The sequence below is a fragment of the Conger conger genome, chromosome 5, assembly GCF_963514075.1.
Source record: "Conger conger chromosome 5, fConCon1.1, whole genome shotgun sequence".
Classification (NCBI taxonomy): domain Eukaryota; kingdom Metazoa; phylum Chordata; class Actinopteri; order Anguilliformes; family Congridae; genus Conger; species Conger conger.
The window spans coordinates 32,210,798-32,226,826 of NC_083764.1; the positions used below are offsets into that span (position 1 = coordinate 32,210,798).

The 16,029-nt window shown below is 39.0% G+C and overlaps 1 protein-coding gene across 5 annotated transcripts in view; it reads right to left on the reverse strand.

The window, feature by feature from the left end:
* kif13bb (kinesin family member 13Bb) overlaps positions 1-16,029 on the reverse strand; it is an 82,031-nt gene that overhangs the window by 55,702 nt on the left and 10,300 nt on the right. For 4 of the 5 annotated variants that reach the window (XM_061240999.1, XM_061240996.1, XM_061240998.1 and 1 more), the window contains 5 exons: positions 5,983-5,995; positions 5,173-5,233; positions 4,525-4,617; positions 4,142-4,322; positions 293-380 (listed from right to left, as the gene is read on the reverse strand). In XM_061240999.1, coding sequence (XP_061096983.1) covers positions 293-380; positions 4,142-4,322; positions 4,525-4,617; positions 5,173-5,233; positions 5,983-5,995 — 436 coding nt within the window. Of the gene's footprint in view, positions 1-292; positions 381-4,141; positions 4,323-4,524; positions 4,618-5,172; positions 5,234-5,464; positions 5,544-5,982; positions 5,996-16,029 lie in introns of those variants that run through there. The other variant, XM_061241000.1, reaches the window with a different exon arrangement.

Below are 16,029 nucleotides of genomic sequence, written 5' to 3' on the forward strand. Positions count from 1 at the left end.
TGTTAACAACCTCAGATTGGTAGATGAATACTACTATAATAATACCACACTATACACAGAACATTAAATACAATGGATTCCATGAGTCGCTTTTGTGGAGATTAAACCTCCACTGGTCCAAATCAAAAAGTCATAGCTGAAACTTCCAAATGGAAACACTTGGAGTACATACATGGAGTACATACACTGTGAAATTGTGGTTTAAACGACACAATCAAGATTTTTACCAGCACATAGTCCTAGCCTGAACCTCCCTGCATTATGCAATTTTAAACTCATAATAGTACTGTACCTTGTAACTGGCAACGGCGAGGCGGGACAAGCCATCCACATAGGGTCCCAGGACCTTGTGCTCTCTCACTCTCAGAGACTGCCGACTCCTTGGAATAAAGCAGAGGCCACAGTTTAACTAATGAAATTATCACAGCGGGGTCAAGGGTTAGGGATATACAGTGGTGTGAAAAAGTGTTTGCCCCCCTTCCTGATTTTTTTTTTTTTTTTTTTTTTTTTTTTTTTTTTTGCATGATTGTCACACTTAAATGTTTCAGATCATCAAACAAATTTAAATATTATTCAAAGACAACACAAGTAAACACAAAATGCAGTTTTTAAATGAAGGTTTTTAGTATTAAGGGAGAAAAAAAATTCAAACCTACATGGCCCTGTGTGAAAAAGTGATTGCCCCCCTGTTAAAACATAACTTAACCGTGGTTTATCAAACCTGAGTTCAATTTCTCTAGCCACACCCAGGCCTGATTACTGTCACACCTGTTCTCAATCAAGAAACCACTTAAATAGGACCTGCCTGACAAAGTGAAGTAGACCAAATGATCTTCAAAAGCTACACATCATGCCGAGATCTAAAGAAATTCAGGAACAAATGAGAAAGAAAGTAATTGAGATCTATCAAGGTTATAAAGCCATTTCTAAAGCTTTGGGACTCCAGCGAATCACAGTGAGAGCCATTATCCACAAATGGCGAAAACATGGGACAGTGGTGAACCTTCCCAGGAGTGGCCGGCTGACCAAAATTACCCCAAGAGCGCAGCGACGACTCATCCAAGAGGTCACAAAAGACCCCACAACAACATCCAAAGAACTGCAGGCCTCACTTCCCTCAGTTAAGGTCAGTGTTCATTACTCCACCATAAGAAAGAGACTGGGCAAAAATGGCCTGCATGGCAGAGTTCCAAGACGAAAACCACTGCTGAGCAAAAAGAACATTAAGGCTCGTCTCAATTTTGCCAGAAACATCTTGATGATCCCCAAGACTTTTGGGAAAATACTCTGTGGTCTGACGAGACAAAAGTTGAACTTTTTGGAAGGTGTGTGTCCCATTACATCTGGCGTAAAAGTAACACCGCATTTCAGAAAAAGAACATCATACCAACAGTAAAATATGGTGGTGGTAGTGTGATGGTCTGGGGCTGTTTTGCTGCTTCAGGACCTGGAAGACTTGCTGTGATAAATGGAACCATGAATTCTGCTGTCTACCAAAAAATCCTGAAGGAGAATGTCCGGCCATCTGTTTGTGACCTCAAGCTGAAACGAACTTGGGTTCCGCAACAGGACAATGATCCAAAACACACCAGCAAGTCCACCTCTGAATGGTTGAAGAAAAACAAAATGAAGACTTTGGAGTGGCCTAGTCAAAGTCCTGACCTGAATCCTATTGAGATGCTGTGGCATGACCTTAAAAAGGCGGTTCATGCTCAAACACTCCAATGTGGCTAAATTACAACAATTCTGCAAAGATGAGTGGGCCAAAATTCCTCCACAGCGCTGTAAGAGACTCATTGCAAGTTATCGCAAACGCTTGATTGCAGTTGTTGCTGCTAAGGGTGGCCCAACCAGTTATTAGGTTTAGGGGGCAATCACTTTTTCACACAGGGCCATGTAGGTTTGGATTTTTTTTCTCCCTTAATAAAAACCTTCATTTAAAAACTGCATTTTGTGTTTACTTTGACTAATATTTAAATTTGTTTGATGATCTGAAACATTTAAGTGTGACAAGCATCAAAAAAAAAAAAATCAGGAAGGGGCCAAACACTTTTTCACACCACTGTCGTCCCACAGCCCCATCCATGGAAGTGCTCGTATATTTGGGAACATTTGGCCGTATGCAAGAACCACTCGTATAAACAGATGTGTTCTTAAATCACTTAAAACTAGCTATTTAACAGAACTTGGTGCAGTCACAAATTCTCTTATATAGAATTTTTCCTTTGGAAGGAACAACATTTATGTCGTATGAGTCAAACAATGCAGCTCACCTGGCACACCAGACTCAGATCAAACTCTCAAACTAGGTGTTGCAGATCAAATATGAATCAAGATTCAACCACTGCATTGCTAATTTCTCACCTCAAATATTTTCAGAAAAATATTTCAGTGGATTGTTCTGAAGAAAAAAAGACTAAGTTTATCAAAGGGATGCCACATTATTATGTTCTCAAAACCAAAGTAACCGCAGTCCACCTAATCAAGTATCAGTCGTCCCTTACTCTTGTTAATCTCATTGGCCATCTATCTGTCGGAATGATATGACCATATACCCAGAGGCTGAATAATATAATATAATGATATAATAATCGGAACTAACATATCCATCTGTAATCCATTTTAAATACATAGCGGCCACTAAAATCGGCACAATTGTAACATCAGATTCATTTGACTCTTTTTTTATGAATCCAAATACTGGCATTAAAGAGTAAATGCTTCTCGATTAACTGTTCAAGAAATTCACACAGCAAATCAGACGGTTTCGCCGGGCAAAGAAGAGAATGTAATGATTTTTGTGAACAACATTCTGAAGATATTCATTAAACAAACACGTTCGCATTTGTGATATTTTACTACATTGCTGCAACCTCCGACGTTTCCTTCGCGCTCAGCTAAATTGTTGCTTAGAGTGAGATGGACAAAATTATGATTGATTTGTTTGTTAGTTGTAGCAGGTGGTATACGTAGGCTATTCTAAAACACGGAATTCACTCTATTGTACTTTATACGACCATAACACAGCAATTACACAATCAGAATAACCATGCAAATCACCAGGAACGAAAATAAGGGACATTTCGGTTATAAGTCAGGACATCTGAAAGTAAAAAAAAAAAAAAATAATAATAATAATAAAAATAAAAAAAATGGGACTGTACCAGAAAAAAAAACATATGGTCACCCTGATTATATTGAACATCTTCATTTCGGACAAAAAAAATGTATGCAGATGGTAAGTTATGTTGTTGTGCACCCCTGGCCAAAAATGGTTATGTTGACTGTTTCATTAATACTGACCAGTTTCACACTGCTTATCTCTAAAATGGGAACTCAATGAATTAATAAGTGTATAAATCAGCAAGTTATGAATGCACATATTAAATCAGTGAGTCCCCATTTTTGAGGTGAGCAGTATGAAACTGTGTAAGTAACTGTAACTGTGATGAAGACAAAGTGTGGAGCACATCTAAAGTGGATCAACTGTAGCCATCTTTGCATTTCCATAAATTGAGATACAAGTTGTTGAAGTCTGAACAGCACACAGTAAAAATCCAATCAAGATTTTGTGTTTAAAAACACATTCAGGAAATCCTCTCAGAAATGTTATACCCCAGCTTGGTGATCACAAGTCTGAACATTGAACAGAATGCAGCAATTACTCTTTTGTAGAGATTAAACCAAAACAAATAATTTATATGTTGGTCTTTAAAAATGATTTCATTTCTAATTTGTCACCTCTGTGACTTTGGCACAGAAAAATATACAATGCCCCACCCCAAACAATGATGTCACCCAAGCAAAATCACTCCCCTGTTTTAAATTAGGACAAAAGCTTTGCCACCAAAGCTCCTCATTCTCCAATTCAACGATACCTCCATTCACTTAAGAGGAGTTGCTGTATCCCAATGACATCACTCAAAATAGTCTTTTGCAGATACAGACAACAAGACAATAAGAAACTGAAAATAGTCTTTTGCAGACAGACAATAAGAAGCGGCTTTGATGCAAGACATCAATTAGATCACACCAATTATTCTGAGGGCAAGACAGAATACACTAAATTATCGTCTCTTGGGTTGAGGTCCCTTTAAAAGGTCTAAGAGAGCCAGAGGCCGATCTATAACTGTGCCCTCACCCTTTGGGGTCCAGCAGATCACGGACCTTCTCGTTGTAGATCTCCATGTAAGACACCTCCACAGTGAAACTCTCCTCTTCCCTCTGGTGCTGCACCGTGCGCTCAAACAACGAGCTGCAGAGGCGCGGGATTAGGCCCGGTTGGTCCACCGAGCCCATCATGGTGAATGACTTACCCGAGCCTGCGGCCATTGAGCGTGCAAGATAGCCAAAGAGGGGATGGGACCATGCAGACAGAGCCAAGTGAGTACGCAAGCAACATACACAACCCGCCCACAAAAAACAAAAAAAAACATTGACCATTAGATCACAGTGATGTACAGAGAAATATAAAAATATTATTTCTATTGTCTGGGATCATTTCATGTCACTCCTGTAACCTACCAGTCTGACCATAAGCGAAGATGCAGGCATTGTAGCCCTCAAAGGCATTGTGCAAAAGACTCTCTCCAAGACACTGGAAGACCACATCCTGACCTAAGATGCAAAAAAGGATGGACAAAAACAGTTGCCTTCTCAGTCGCATTCACTTGCAATTCAATTGTAGCTTCTTGTGTAAAGAATAAATTAAACTGATCTGATTATGTGGGTTAAATGCTGGTATACATACATGGATGTATATCTAGCATTCATTTTTATTACTCTCTTTTCCTTTATTCCCAAACTGCAGCTGTAGTTGTTGCTGTTGGCTGGCTAATGGCTTTGGAGGAACCAAGCTCCACACATCCTCCAAAATGCATGTAGCCAGCCATCGCTGCTTTGAGTGGCACAGTGCAGGCCACCAGCTGAACAGTGGTGTTATTGCACAGGAGGCTTGCACTCAACGCTTTAACTGACCAGAGGAGAGTAGGGAGACTACATGGGCAACACAAAGGCCAATCGCGTGGCATCCCAGTGGACCACCAGTGACACATCTGGATTCGACACCGGGCAGTGGCGTGGCTCACAACAGTATTTTGACAGGATTTTCCACCCAGGCATTCCCCCGTTCAGTGCCTTCAGTAAACGATGAACTTAAAAAAAACAACCTACCGGCAAACTTGTCTGTTGCAGACTCGTCCATTGACCAGAAGCAGTAATCATAGGCAAAAACCTGTGGGAGAGCAGGAAGGAAAATACTAGTTTCTATTTCTTGTCACATCTCAAAAAGAAAACAAACAGGCTAGTTAGCACCGTCTCATTTACCTTCACAATAAGTGACACCTATGCAACACTATAGGAAGGTAAGTGGAAGCCCCGCTGAATGGCATTTCCGGTATACTAGTAAGGGCTATGCTAGTGGAGTTCAGACAAATGATGCATGCAGACGGTCAGATTTGTGTACCAAATGCAACAAAGATGATGCTATCGATCCTGCGATGGCCAGTCTCATGGGACACACCAACACATTCACGCCCATGGGGTTTTCTTTCCCGCAACTGCACATGACATGGGTTGCAGGTTGCCATCGATCGGTCACTGGTTACACAAATGTATCCAATTTTTATTCATGTTTCTAAGTTAGATTCATGCCAGGTAAGTCAGATTTGTTTTGTTATTTTGGTTTTTTTAAATGGCACGAGAATTTGAACAAGAAATGAACACAGTAAATTTTGTCACTATGAAAGGGAAAGCATTACCAAAATATTGTGTGCATGTAAATGTGGTCACTAGCTAAAATCAGTTGTTAAACATTCAATTAATAGAATTTCCAACTAAACATTTCCAAGTAAACAAAATAAGCATCAAAACAATACTTTGCTTACATAGATGAAACATTTTGAAATAAACATAATATGCAGAAATGCATAATAAGTGAAATGTTTCCTTAAAATGACACATTCCACGTGGAACAGACCTTACCTTAGGTAGATTCCTGATGATATTCGAAGGAGTGACACAGGAGGGAAGGAGAAAAACAAATAAAGTATTAATATATTGCAAGTTGAGACATAATGTGGCCAAAACCAATCTCTATCCAGTTTTACATGCCTATTCTCCAGCGCATCTCGTGAGCTTTACCAAGAACAGGCTGTTTCAGCGACTGCGTCTTGAAGGCTAATTTAATTCCAAATGGCTCATTTAAAGTCACATTTTCTTCATTGTGATCGTGTGGATTTATTTTTGGACTGTGCATTTTGATACTTTATTTTTTATTTTATTTTTTATAGTGTTCTTAAAACACCTTCAACTCCTTTATAATACACATAGCAAGGAAAATGTCATTTTGGACCTTTGGATTTTTTGTTTAGTTCCGGAAGAAATACATCAGAGGGTATTCACTTGGATGCTTGATTCCAATTTAAAATCAGTTATTGGCAAAAAAAAAACTAAATTTGATAAAGACATTGAACACTGTAGCTTTGCCAATACAAGAATCCCTATACAAAACTACATTCAAAGTAAGGAAACGCAATTTCAAAGGTTTACAGAATAAGCCAGCACTCATAAATAACTATAATAACCACATTAAAGATGAGAAAATATGAAGATGTTAACACTTTTCAGTGATGGTTTTCCGAATGGAATTTCAATCATTCATTATCGTCTGTCCGCTGTAAAATGCAAAAAAGAAATGGGTATGTATACCTTCAAACTGTCTATCTAGCAAAGACACAGCTGTACCCAAATGCTGGAGAGAAATCAGAGGAAAATATGGTGGAGCAGAGTAGGTTCTGTCACTGATTATGCACAACTCATTTGCAATATTTGCTTAAGGTCACTTGAGACTTCCAGGTAAGGGGTTTAGCTTCAGTTGCCCTACGGTTGTTTACTTTGTGTATTTATCCAAAATGAAGATCCAAAATAACTTCACAAAAAAGAAAAGGAAAAAGGAAAACCAGGAAGACCTTTTGATAAAGAACGGTGCAAAGATTTCTCCATTTCAGCTGAAACCAGAAAACAGTTCATGGGCGAAGCAGACTTTCCAAGATGATGGGTTTCTGGGGGACGACTATCAAAATGCGATTAGACACAAGCTAGGACCCAGGGGATGTCCAATGTCTGTCATATCACATAGCCCATGTCATCATTTGTACTTTGCTCACTCCAACATAACACAAACAGAGCATGACTCAGGACAGAGAAGCTAGTTAAAATCTGTGTATTTTGCATCTTAATTCTGAAGTCTAAAATTCCTGCCATCAGAACTCTCTGATGTGTGTCTTCCAAACAGAACTCACATGCAAATACAATGTACTTTTTTCATGCAGATGATTAGCTGGATGTGGCTGCCAAATGTTTATTTTATTTTGCAGCCACATCTAATGCAGCCACTGCACAAAAAACAGAAACAAACAATAAGCAGTTATAGAACTAGAGTGCTGTGAAAAGGTATTTGCCCCCTTCCTGATTACTCAATTATTGCATGTTTGACACACTGCATGATCTTTTAATATTATAGACAGGGAACTTCAGTAAACACAAAACACAATTTTAAAATCATTATTTGGTCAATTCTAAATGCTCCGCATTATTATGTTATGGTATCCTGTGATAATATGAAATCTTGATGGTCTCCACATCAATAGTCTAAAGAATTAAGCCACAGTTGCCACGTGTTACATTCAAAACTCCTGTATTTAATTATTCTGTTCAAACGGCAGGGACGGGACTACGATGTTTTACAATGTAGCACATTGTAGATTAAATTGCCTTTTGTTCTAATGATATCAGCTATGGAGGTTAGTTAATTTGACCAGAGTCTTGTTCAAATTCAGCGAACAGCTGAAAATGTTTTCGACAAACGTTTCTCTTTAATCAGTGGAAGTTGAAGGGTTTGAATCGAAATTCCATCCATCCATCCACTATCATAACCCGCATATCCTGAACAGGGTCGCAGGGGGGCTGGAGCCTATCCCAGCATACATTGGGCAAAAGGCAGGTATACACCCTGGACAGGGCACCAGTTCATCTTAGGGCAGAATAGAAATTCGGAAATGTTTAATTGCAAGAAACAAATCTGACGCCATCCATGTTTGTGTTTTCAAACTGTTCGCTTATGTTTGCAAATGTTCATGGAGAACATAAAGCTAAAAGAAAAAAGTTAAATCTTGGGGAACGTTTGCCACTACTTGCCCATTTGAACGCACCTCAGCAAAAACATTTGGGAGTGACATGTGCATGTGATTATTTGACGAGAAAAATAGAACAAACAATGGCTTTTTAAAAAGAAATTGTGCACTTTTCTTGCTTGCTTGAGTGATAAATTGTTGATATGCTCATTTGTGCAAATTTACACATTTTGTTGATGTTGTTAGCTCAAAACAACATTAAAGCAAAGGGCCTCGCCCCTAACCGCATCACTGTCGTGGCAATAGTACCAGTAAACACCCCCTCACCTTGTGTGTGATAATACATGTTTTGGATCTTGAACTTTATTCTCTTTTCTCTGCTGTAATTATGTGGCCGAATGAAATTCAATTGCAGTCATCAGCCTGCATTTCTTTGGTGAACTAAGGAACAAACTTCACAAAGACTTGCATTTTCACCATTCTAGCCTATCTTTAGATTTTGTTGAACAGGCCTAATAATAATAATAATAATAATAAAACGGTAACCTTTTGTTGGTAACCATCGTATAATCCTAATATTACACTCGATGCTGTTCTTTTCTTTACTTCAAAGATACTAACTGTATTTGCCACTTTTCTGATTTCCTCAATTATCACATATTTGCCATACAGAATGGTTTCAGATCTTTAGACAAATGGATTATGGATTAAAGGACTAACCAGACCACTCAAAACTTTCATTTTGATAATTTTTTGTCAATCTGATGTGGATTTAGTTTTCTGTTTTGCATCATTGTCTTGCTGGATTACTGAGAAATTTAATTGTATTTTCCAATGTTATTTTGGGCCATCTCAATAGTTAAATGTCAACATTGTAAGTCAGATAATAGTAAGTCAGCCTAATTACCAAATTAAATATTTACATTTACATTGACATTGTGCAGTGTAACCTCACAGTTGCAGAAATCCATAGTTAAATGCCTGTGGTTTACGTCCATCGCTTTCAATATCTGATGATAAATAGCCTAATGATAATGTATTGCTTTATTTATTTTTATGTAGATACAGCAGAGTGGAAAGCTAAGTTCAGTTTGCTGTAGTTTGAATTTGCGTGTCAACGAATAAACACGGATCTTCTGTGAACCTTAGGAAACGACATAAGTCAACCAAAAGCCACAGAAATTCTTTGATAACTCTAATACTGTAGCATTCAACTCCCTGTGGTGTTTGCATTTTAAACACCCTGAAATGGCCAGATTGCTTGCTCAAACTACTGAAGCCAGTCGATTGCTAGTTTAGAACTGCAATAAAACGCGTGGTGATGAACATGCATTTATTTTAAACTGAGCTTAAAATCTCACCTTCAGAAAAAAAAACATTGGTTATCAATTATTTGTAACCGGTTATAAATCAGTTTTGGTTAACCGGTTAACCGTTAACACTCCTACTTGCTACATACCACGATTATGCTTCAGCTCATAGACAGATGATCAGACATGCTCCTTGAGAATTTCTGGTACAGAGAAGGTTTGTTCACTAATGTAAAGTTGTCCAGGTGCCGAGGCTGCGAAGCATCCCCACACCATCACACAGCCACCACCAAGTTGACTTTTTGTATGATGTTGTTACTGTGAAATGCTGTATTTACTTTACGACGGACATAATGGGACCCATATGGTTCAAAAAGTTTTCAATTTATGATTAATCTATCCATATATTATCCCAAAAGTTGGGGCTCTTCCAAGTGTCTTTTTACAACTGTGCAATCCTGGAAAGATTCACCGCTCTCACTGTGGTTCAGTGGAGCCTCAGAGGCTTTAAAGTAGTTCAGCAAAGAAAAGTGGGCTAAAATGCCCAGTGATGTGAAAGGTTGATATCAAATTTCAGGAAGTGTTTGGTTGCCGTTGCTCAAGGTGACGCAACCAGTTATTAATATTAAGGGGGCAATTGCTCTCACACAAGTTAAATGACTTTAATGCAATAATAGAAGAAATCGGGAAGGAGGCAATTACATTTTCCATGGCACTGTAGATGAAGGTTAGTCACAAACGGTGGCTGCTGTATGATCTGTCCCAATAACCTTGGGTCCTGAAGTCAGAAAAATCATACATGCCACACAAAATCTTCACTGTGTAACTCAGGGAAAGGCAAAGCCCCTTATCTGGGACTCCAGTCACATTCCAGACATTTAGAACTATGCAGCAATTTAACCTCAGGTGGGTGAGTGTTGGGAGAGAATGCAGCGCCTGGTGCAGACCACGTGGGTTGGAACCAGTTTGTACATGGCTGACGGCAAAGGCAGACAGAAACCAAGGCACTACAAATCAAAAGGACAAGCCTATCCCACTGAAACTGAAGTTTGACACATGCACCAAAATGGTGGCAGGAGTAGGGTGATATTTTGGGTATGGCTGGAAATAAACGGCTTTTTTTAGCACAGGCAATTCAAATGTCTTTTCTGCAGGGGTGGGCATTGTTGTTGGGGCGACTGAGCTGGAGTGACTGACTGGACCATGTGACTGTGGCCTGGTGAGAGGCAGTGGCCCTCACTTGCCCCAAACTCCACACTCAGGTCCAGGGCTGCCAAAAAAAAAAAGAAACAAACAAGAAGAAGCTTAGGCTTCACTTACAAGCATGTTGAAAAAGATCTAAAGCTTTGTCCGCTAAGATAAACCTCAGGTGCTACTCTGCAACATCACCAGATAAGAGAGAAGCTAGCATCATAATCTAGCTACCTTGTTAAGGTTAGAATGCTTAGATCCTAGCTATGGGCAAATAGCTTTCACTATCTGACGAGCTAGCTAAGCGAATGAGGCAATATGCAAACGTTACATGTATTACATATAACTGTTATTTTTGGTTGGCTATAGCAAGCGAGTTAGTTTCAGTTTTGGAGCTATTTTGTCGCCATTGACTGGGGAACTGAATTCATAACAGTCATAGCTTTTGAAGAGACAATAAATGTTAAGAGAAATGTTGACGACGACGACGACGACGACGACGACGACGACGACGACGACGACGACGACGACGACGACGACGACGACGACGACGACGACGACGACGACGACGACGACGACGACGACGACGACGACGACGACGACGACGACGACAACCTGAGATTTCTTTTACTGTGTGTTTTACGGCTATACCACAAGATGTAAACCACGAATCAGTAGTAACAATTGAAAGGCAAGATTTCAATTTGCAAAGAAGCACAGAGATAAGCCACAAACGTTCTGGAACAAAGTTTTATGGACTGATGAGACTGAGATTAACCTTGGAAAGGCCAAAGTGTGGACAAAGAAGGGATCTATTCATGATCCAAAACATACAAGCTCATCTGTGAAGCACGGTGGAGGAAGTGTCATGGCATGGGCTTGCACGCCTGCTTCTGGAGTATGCTCACTAATCTTTATTGATGATTACAGAAGTCAACAAAAACATTTTGGCTGCCAATTTACAGAGAAATGCATCCAAGCTAATTGGGAGGAACTTCATCCTACAGCAAGATAATGACCCAAAACACACTGCCAACACAACAAAGAACTTAATTAGGGAGAAAACATGGAAGGTTCTTGACTGGCCAAGTCAATCGCCAAATCTTAACCTAACTGAGCATGCATTTCACCTCCTCAAGCGGAGATTGAAGGGAAAAACCTCCAGAAAAAAACAACTGAAAGATGCTGCAGTAAAAGCCTGAAAAAGCATCACAAAAGAAGAATGCAACAGCTTGGTTATGTAAATAGGTGGCCAGCTTGATGCAGTGTTACCAAATATTAAGTGTTATTTACTTTCTTTCTTCCAATACTTTTGCACACCTAAAAATCGGGTGGTCTGATACCAAATGTGTTCAAAGTAGTTTAACACATCTAGGTGTAAAAAGCAGGAAACAAAATAGGAAATTCAGAACTCTTCTGAACATGATCATCTTTTTATCTGAACCCGAAATGTATTCAGTGTATTACAAAAACAAAGGAATAGGCCTTGCTGTTCCAACTTTATAATGTATATACTATATACTATACTTTATTTACTGTAATGTAATTTTATATATATATATATATATATATATATATATATATATATATATATATATGCATATATATATATGCATATATATGCATATATATATATGCATATATATATATATATATATATATATATATATATATATATATATATGCATATATATGTCCATATATATATATATATATATATATATATATATATATATATATATATATATATATATATATGACTGTATATTAGAAAGAGACAAAAGCCCTCTCCATCCCTTTGAGCTGAAAACATTCAACTTGTTCCAACAGGTTAAAAAAAAAAACCCAAAAAAACCCCAAAAAACACAATGACTCAAGAAAATCAATCACTTGACAGGAAGTCAAACAGGACCTCCATGTGTCTGCACAGGCAAACAGCCACACCCTTTGTAAAGTAAGAGCAGACTGAGGGCAGGCCAGGTCTACTCTTGCATTTTGAAATGGTGCCAAGGGCAATTCCTTTCGCGACTGGCAAAAGCCCATTCCATGCTCTTGAATTTATACTATCACCAAGTTTTAGACTTTCAGAATTCCAGCTAATGCAGTGAACCAGAAGCAGGACTATTTTCTTCAATCATCTTATCACATGGCTGTCCAATACCTTGATCGCAAAAGCATGCTGGTAGATTGTTTGTTATTTCTAAAACTGCATCAGTTAAAATTACAATTCTTCCAGTTTCCCTCTTCCCTACAGCTTCTTCCTGAGAGACAGGAACACTGTGCTGTTCAAAACTTTGTTCATTAAGCACGCACATTCATCATATCAGTGTTGCCAAGTCACAGTTCTTTATGCTCATTTAAAATCTTCTTACTATTTTGAACAGTAGGAAGCAACCCCTTTTCTTGCATTCATGGTCGCTATGGTTTAATAGCACAGGCCAGCTTGTAAATGTAGCAATTAATTATTCCTTCCGGTTTGAAATGGCTCTTTTGAGGAAATGCCACTGACACAAGCAGTACTACTGATGTGAGCATGTGCCCTAAGAAGCAGCTGAGCGGGAAGTCATTATGACATTTTGAATTAAAACACAATTAAAACCATTCTGCAGCTGGGGCAGCAGCCAATTGGAGACAATCACCTCCAAGTTTAAAAACGGATTTTCCTTACCCTTTTGTCCAATGTCATGCATAGAGCAGCCGAGCGGTAGGAAGAAAAGGGGAGAGAGAATTACGCCGGCCCCCATTCTGTCCCCTTGTTTACCCCCATAAAAGTCAACTGAAATGTTTATAACCGACAGATGCTAAAGCGAAAGTGTACTTTTCAATTTTCCCCTCCTACTTTCCGTACAGAATGGGATTCAGAGGCTATGGCTGACCCAAGGCTGACCTCAACAACTGTTGCTGTGGTAACCAAGGGGATAGAAAGGAGAGGAAGTCAGACAGAGGAGAGTTATGCCCCACAACACGCCAAGGGCTAAGAAAGCGGCAGGGCGGACAGTCTGCATGTCCCCCACTCCCCCAAAGCTCAGCAGGCGACACCAACCAAGAGCCGGCACCTCTGGCAGAACAGAGGGAATGCATTCTTCCTTTCTTCTCCTACCCCCCTCACTCTCTCTTCCATCTTAGCAGGTGGAACTGGCTGTCTTCTTGCCTCAAAGATCAATATGAAAATGAGAGCTTATGAGCTTTCATGCTTATGATGATCATGTTTAACACAAGATGCAGAATCAAGTTTGCTGCAAGTGTGGTTAAATTAAATAATAATTCATAGTTTATTGGATAAGGTACATCTTTCAAATTTTACAATGCTTCGATTTGATGGCATTGGCAAACCGCTTGTAATGCGGCCCCACATTATCCACATTCTCGACTGCATTGGCCGCGTCTCTCCATTGAGCTGTTTTCACAGGAAACCGGAAATGACGAATGGGTAGGCAGCAGTTCTTTCGGTTTCTTGGCAAACTGGTAGATCTAGAATTATGTCAGAGACCTACAGGCGAGCTGCCATACACTCGCACGTGCATGTGATGATACCACTTTCCCGTCCTTGTAGACGCCTCTTCTTGAAAATTTCATCAGGACTCTTACCATTACAATTGATGTTCCAAGCTATGAAAGCTTGCCATTTCTGCTAACGTTAGTTTGGTCACCATTAGCGAGATTGACCGATGACCACACACTGCAAGCTCTTTTATACTGGCCTAGGCGGCAATACTGCAAAACATCAGGAACATATTGCATAATAGGGTTTGGCAATAGCCTGTGTCAATTGGCAATATCTGACCCTAAAGGATTGTCGATCGGCACAATGCACGACACGCTCAAAACTAGCATCAATAATTCCGTAAGCAGTGTGAGGAAAAAAGCCCATCTAAACTGCCTCATAAGATTTAGTGCTCGGCTAGTTAAATTTCACAAGTAGATCAAGCAAATATACAATGGGAACCAAAAGTCTAAGGGCACTTCAAAGAAAGCCTGCTTGTTTTCTTTATTTATGAAGGAATAATGCAATTATGTGCATTTCCCCTGGTAGTCTACAGCTAGACAGTTAGTATACACGGTGCGGTCACTGTGCTGAACGGGACTGAATTTTACAAGGGAGCGCGCCTTCCGGTTAAATGTTTTCCTTCATGCATATAAAGCAGCACCATTGCAAAGTCACAAGCCGTGGTCATAAGTGTAAACTCATGTGGTTTCGAATGCACTCCAGCCCACTTAGCCAAGGATTAGTAATGAATAATCAAATTAATTTGCCAATTCAATTCAAAGCTTTACAGCAGTACTGCAAATTCAATGCAGAAAATGCAAGGTTGCTTCATTGCAAGGTAAATGAGTACTTTTTCAGTCCTCCAGTTACACTTGTTCGTGAGTGAAACCAGTGTTATATGGTTTTTCATGCAAAGAAAGAAAGCCAAAACACAGGAAAATAAATATACTGCACTCTATAAATGCAGATATTCTGATTTTTTTTTTTTTTTTTTTTTTTTAAGATACATTTAATCAACAATGACCCAAATGGGAATTACTCATGTTTCTTTGAGCCAATCTTCTTTGGAGTCTGATATTTGTATTTTTTATAGATCATAATATTAACACATCCCTTGAACGTCACACTCTCAGTAGCCTTAAGATGATGCATTTTAATTTTTTCCAGTGTGTCATCCTTGTATTGTAGCCAATTAAAACTCAAAAAGCATTTAAAAAAATGAGGGAAAAAAATAAAATAAAATAAAAATAAAAACAATGGAGCCACAGCCAAAACACTGGACATATGCCATTTCAGATTTAATGAATTTAATATCACCAAACATTTGCATTCTGCATTGCTTGTTCTAAGCCATGTCCAGGCAGTTTTCCAAAAAGAGCATATGGAGACTCCAAAAGTTTGAATGGAAAATAAATTATATTATGGGTCTTATGAGGTGTAAAATACCATATTTTGCTTACTAAAGTAGACAACAATTCTTATCCTGGAAAAAAAGGGTTAGCACTTACCCCACCTGTCACCCTCCCCCTAACCCTACCTCTCCCTCTCCTTATTTTCTCCTCAGATAGCAACAGGTCGAAAAGATTGTAAAAAGTACAATAACATATTTTATACCAATACATTCATTGGGTCCATTGATTGGTATTTTTGTCAAATACCAAACCCCCATCAACAAGTCAATTCACATGTTATTTATTATTCAAAAGCAGACGTGCCCTTCATTTAAAAGCATACGTAATAATAATAAAATATTTTGAGAATATATTTAGATGATCACTGATATAAAATTGGGTCACGTCAATGAAAATGCTCTCATTGTGGAGCTAAAGGTGTTTTCACAGTCTTCCTCAGAAATATTCTCTCGAGAATACTTCAGGTTAAAAAGACAAGATCCCTTGGAAGTCCCCCA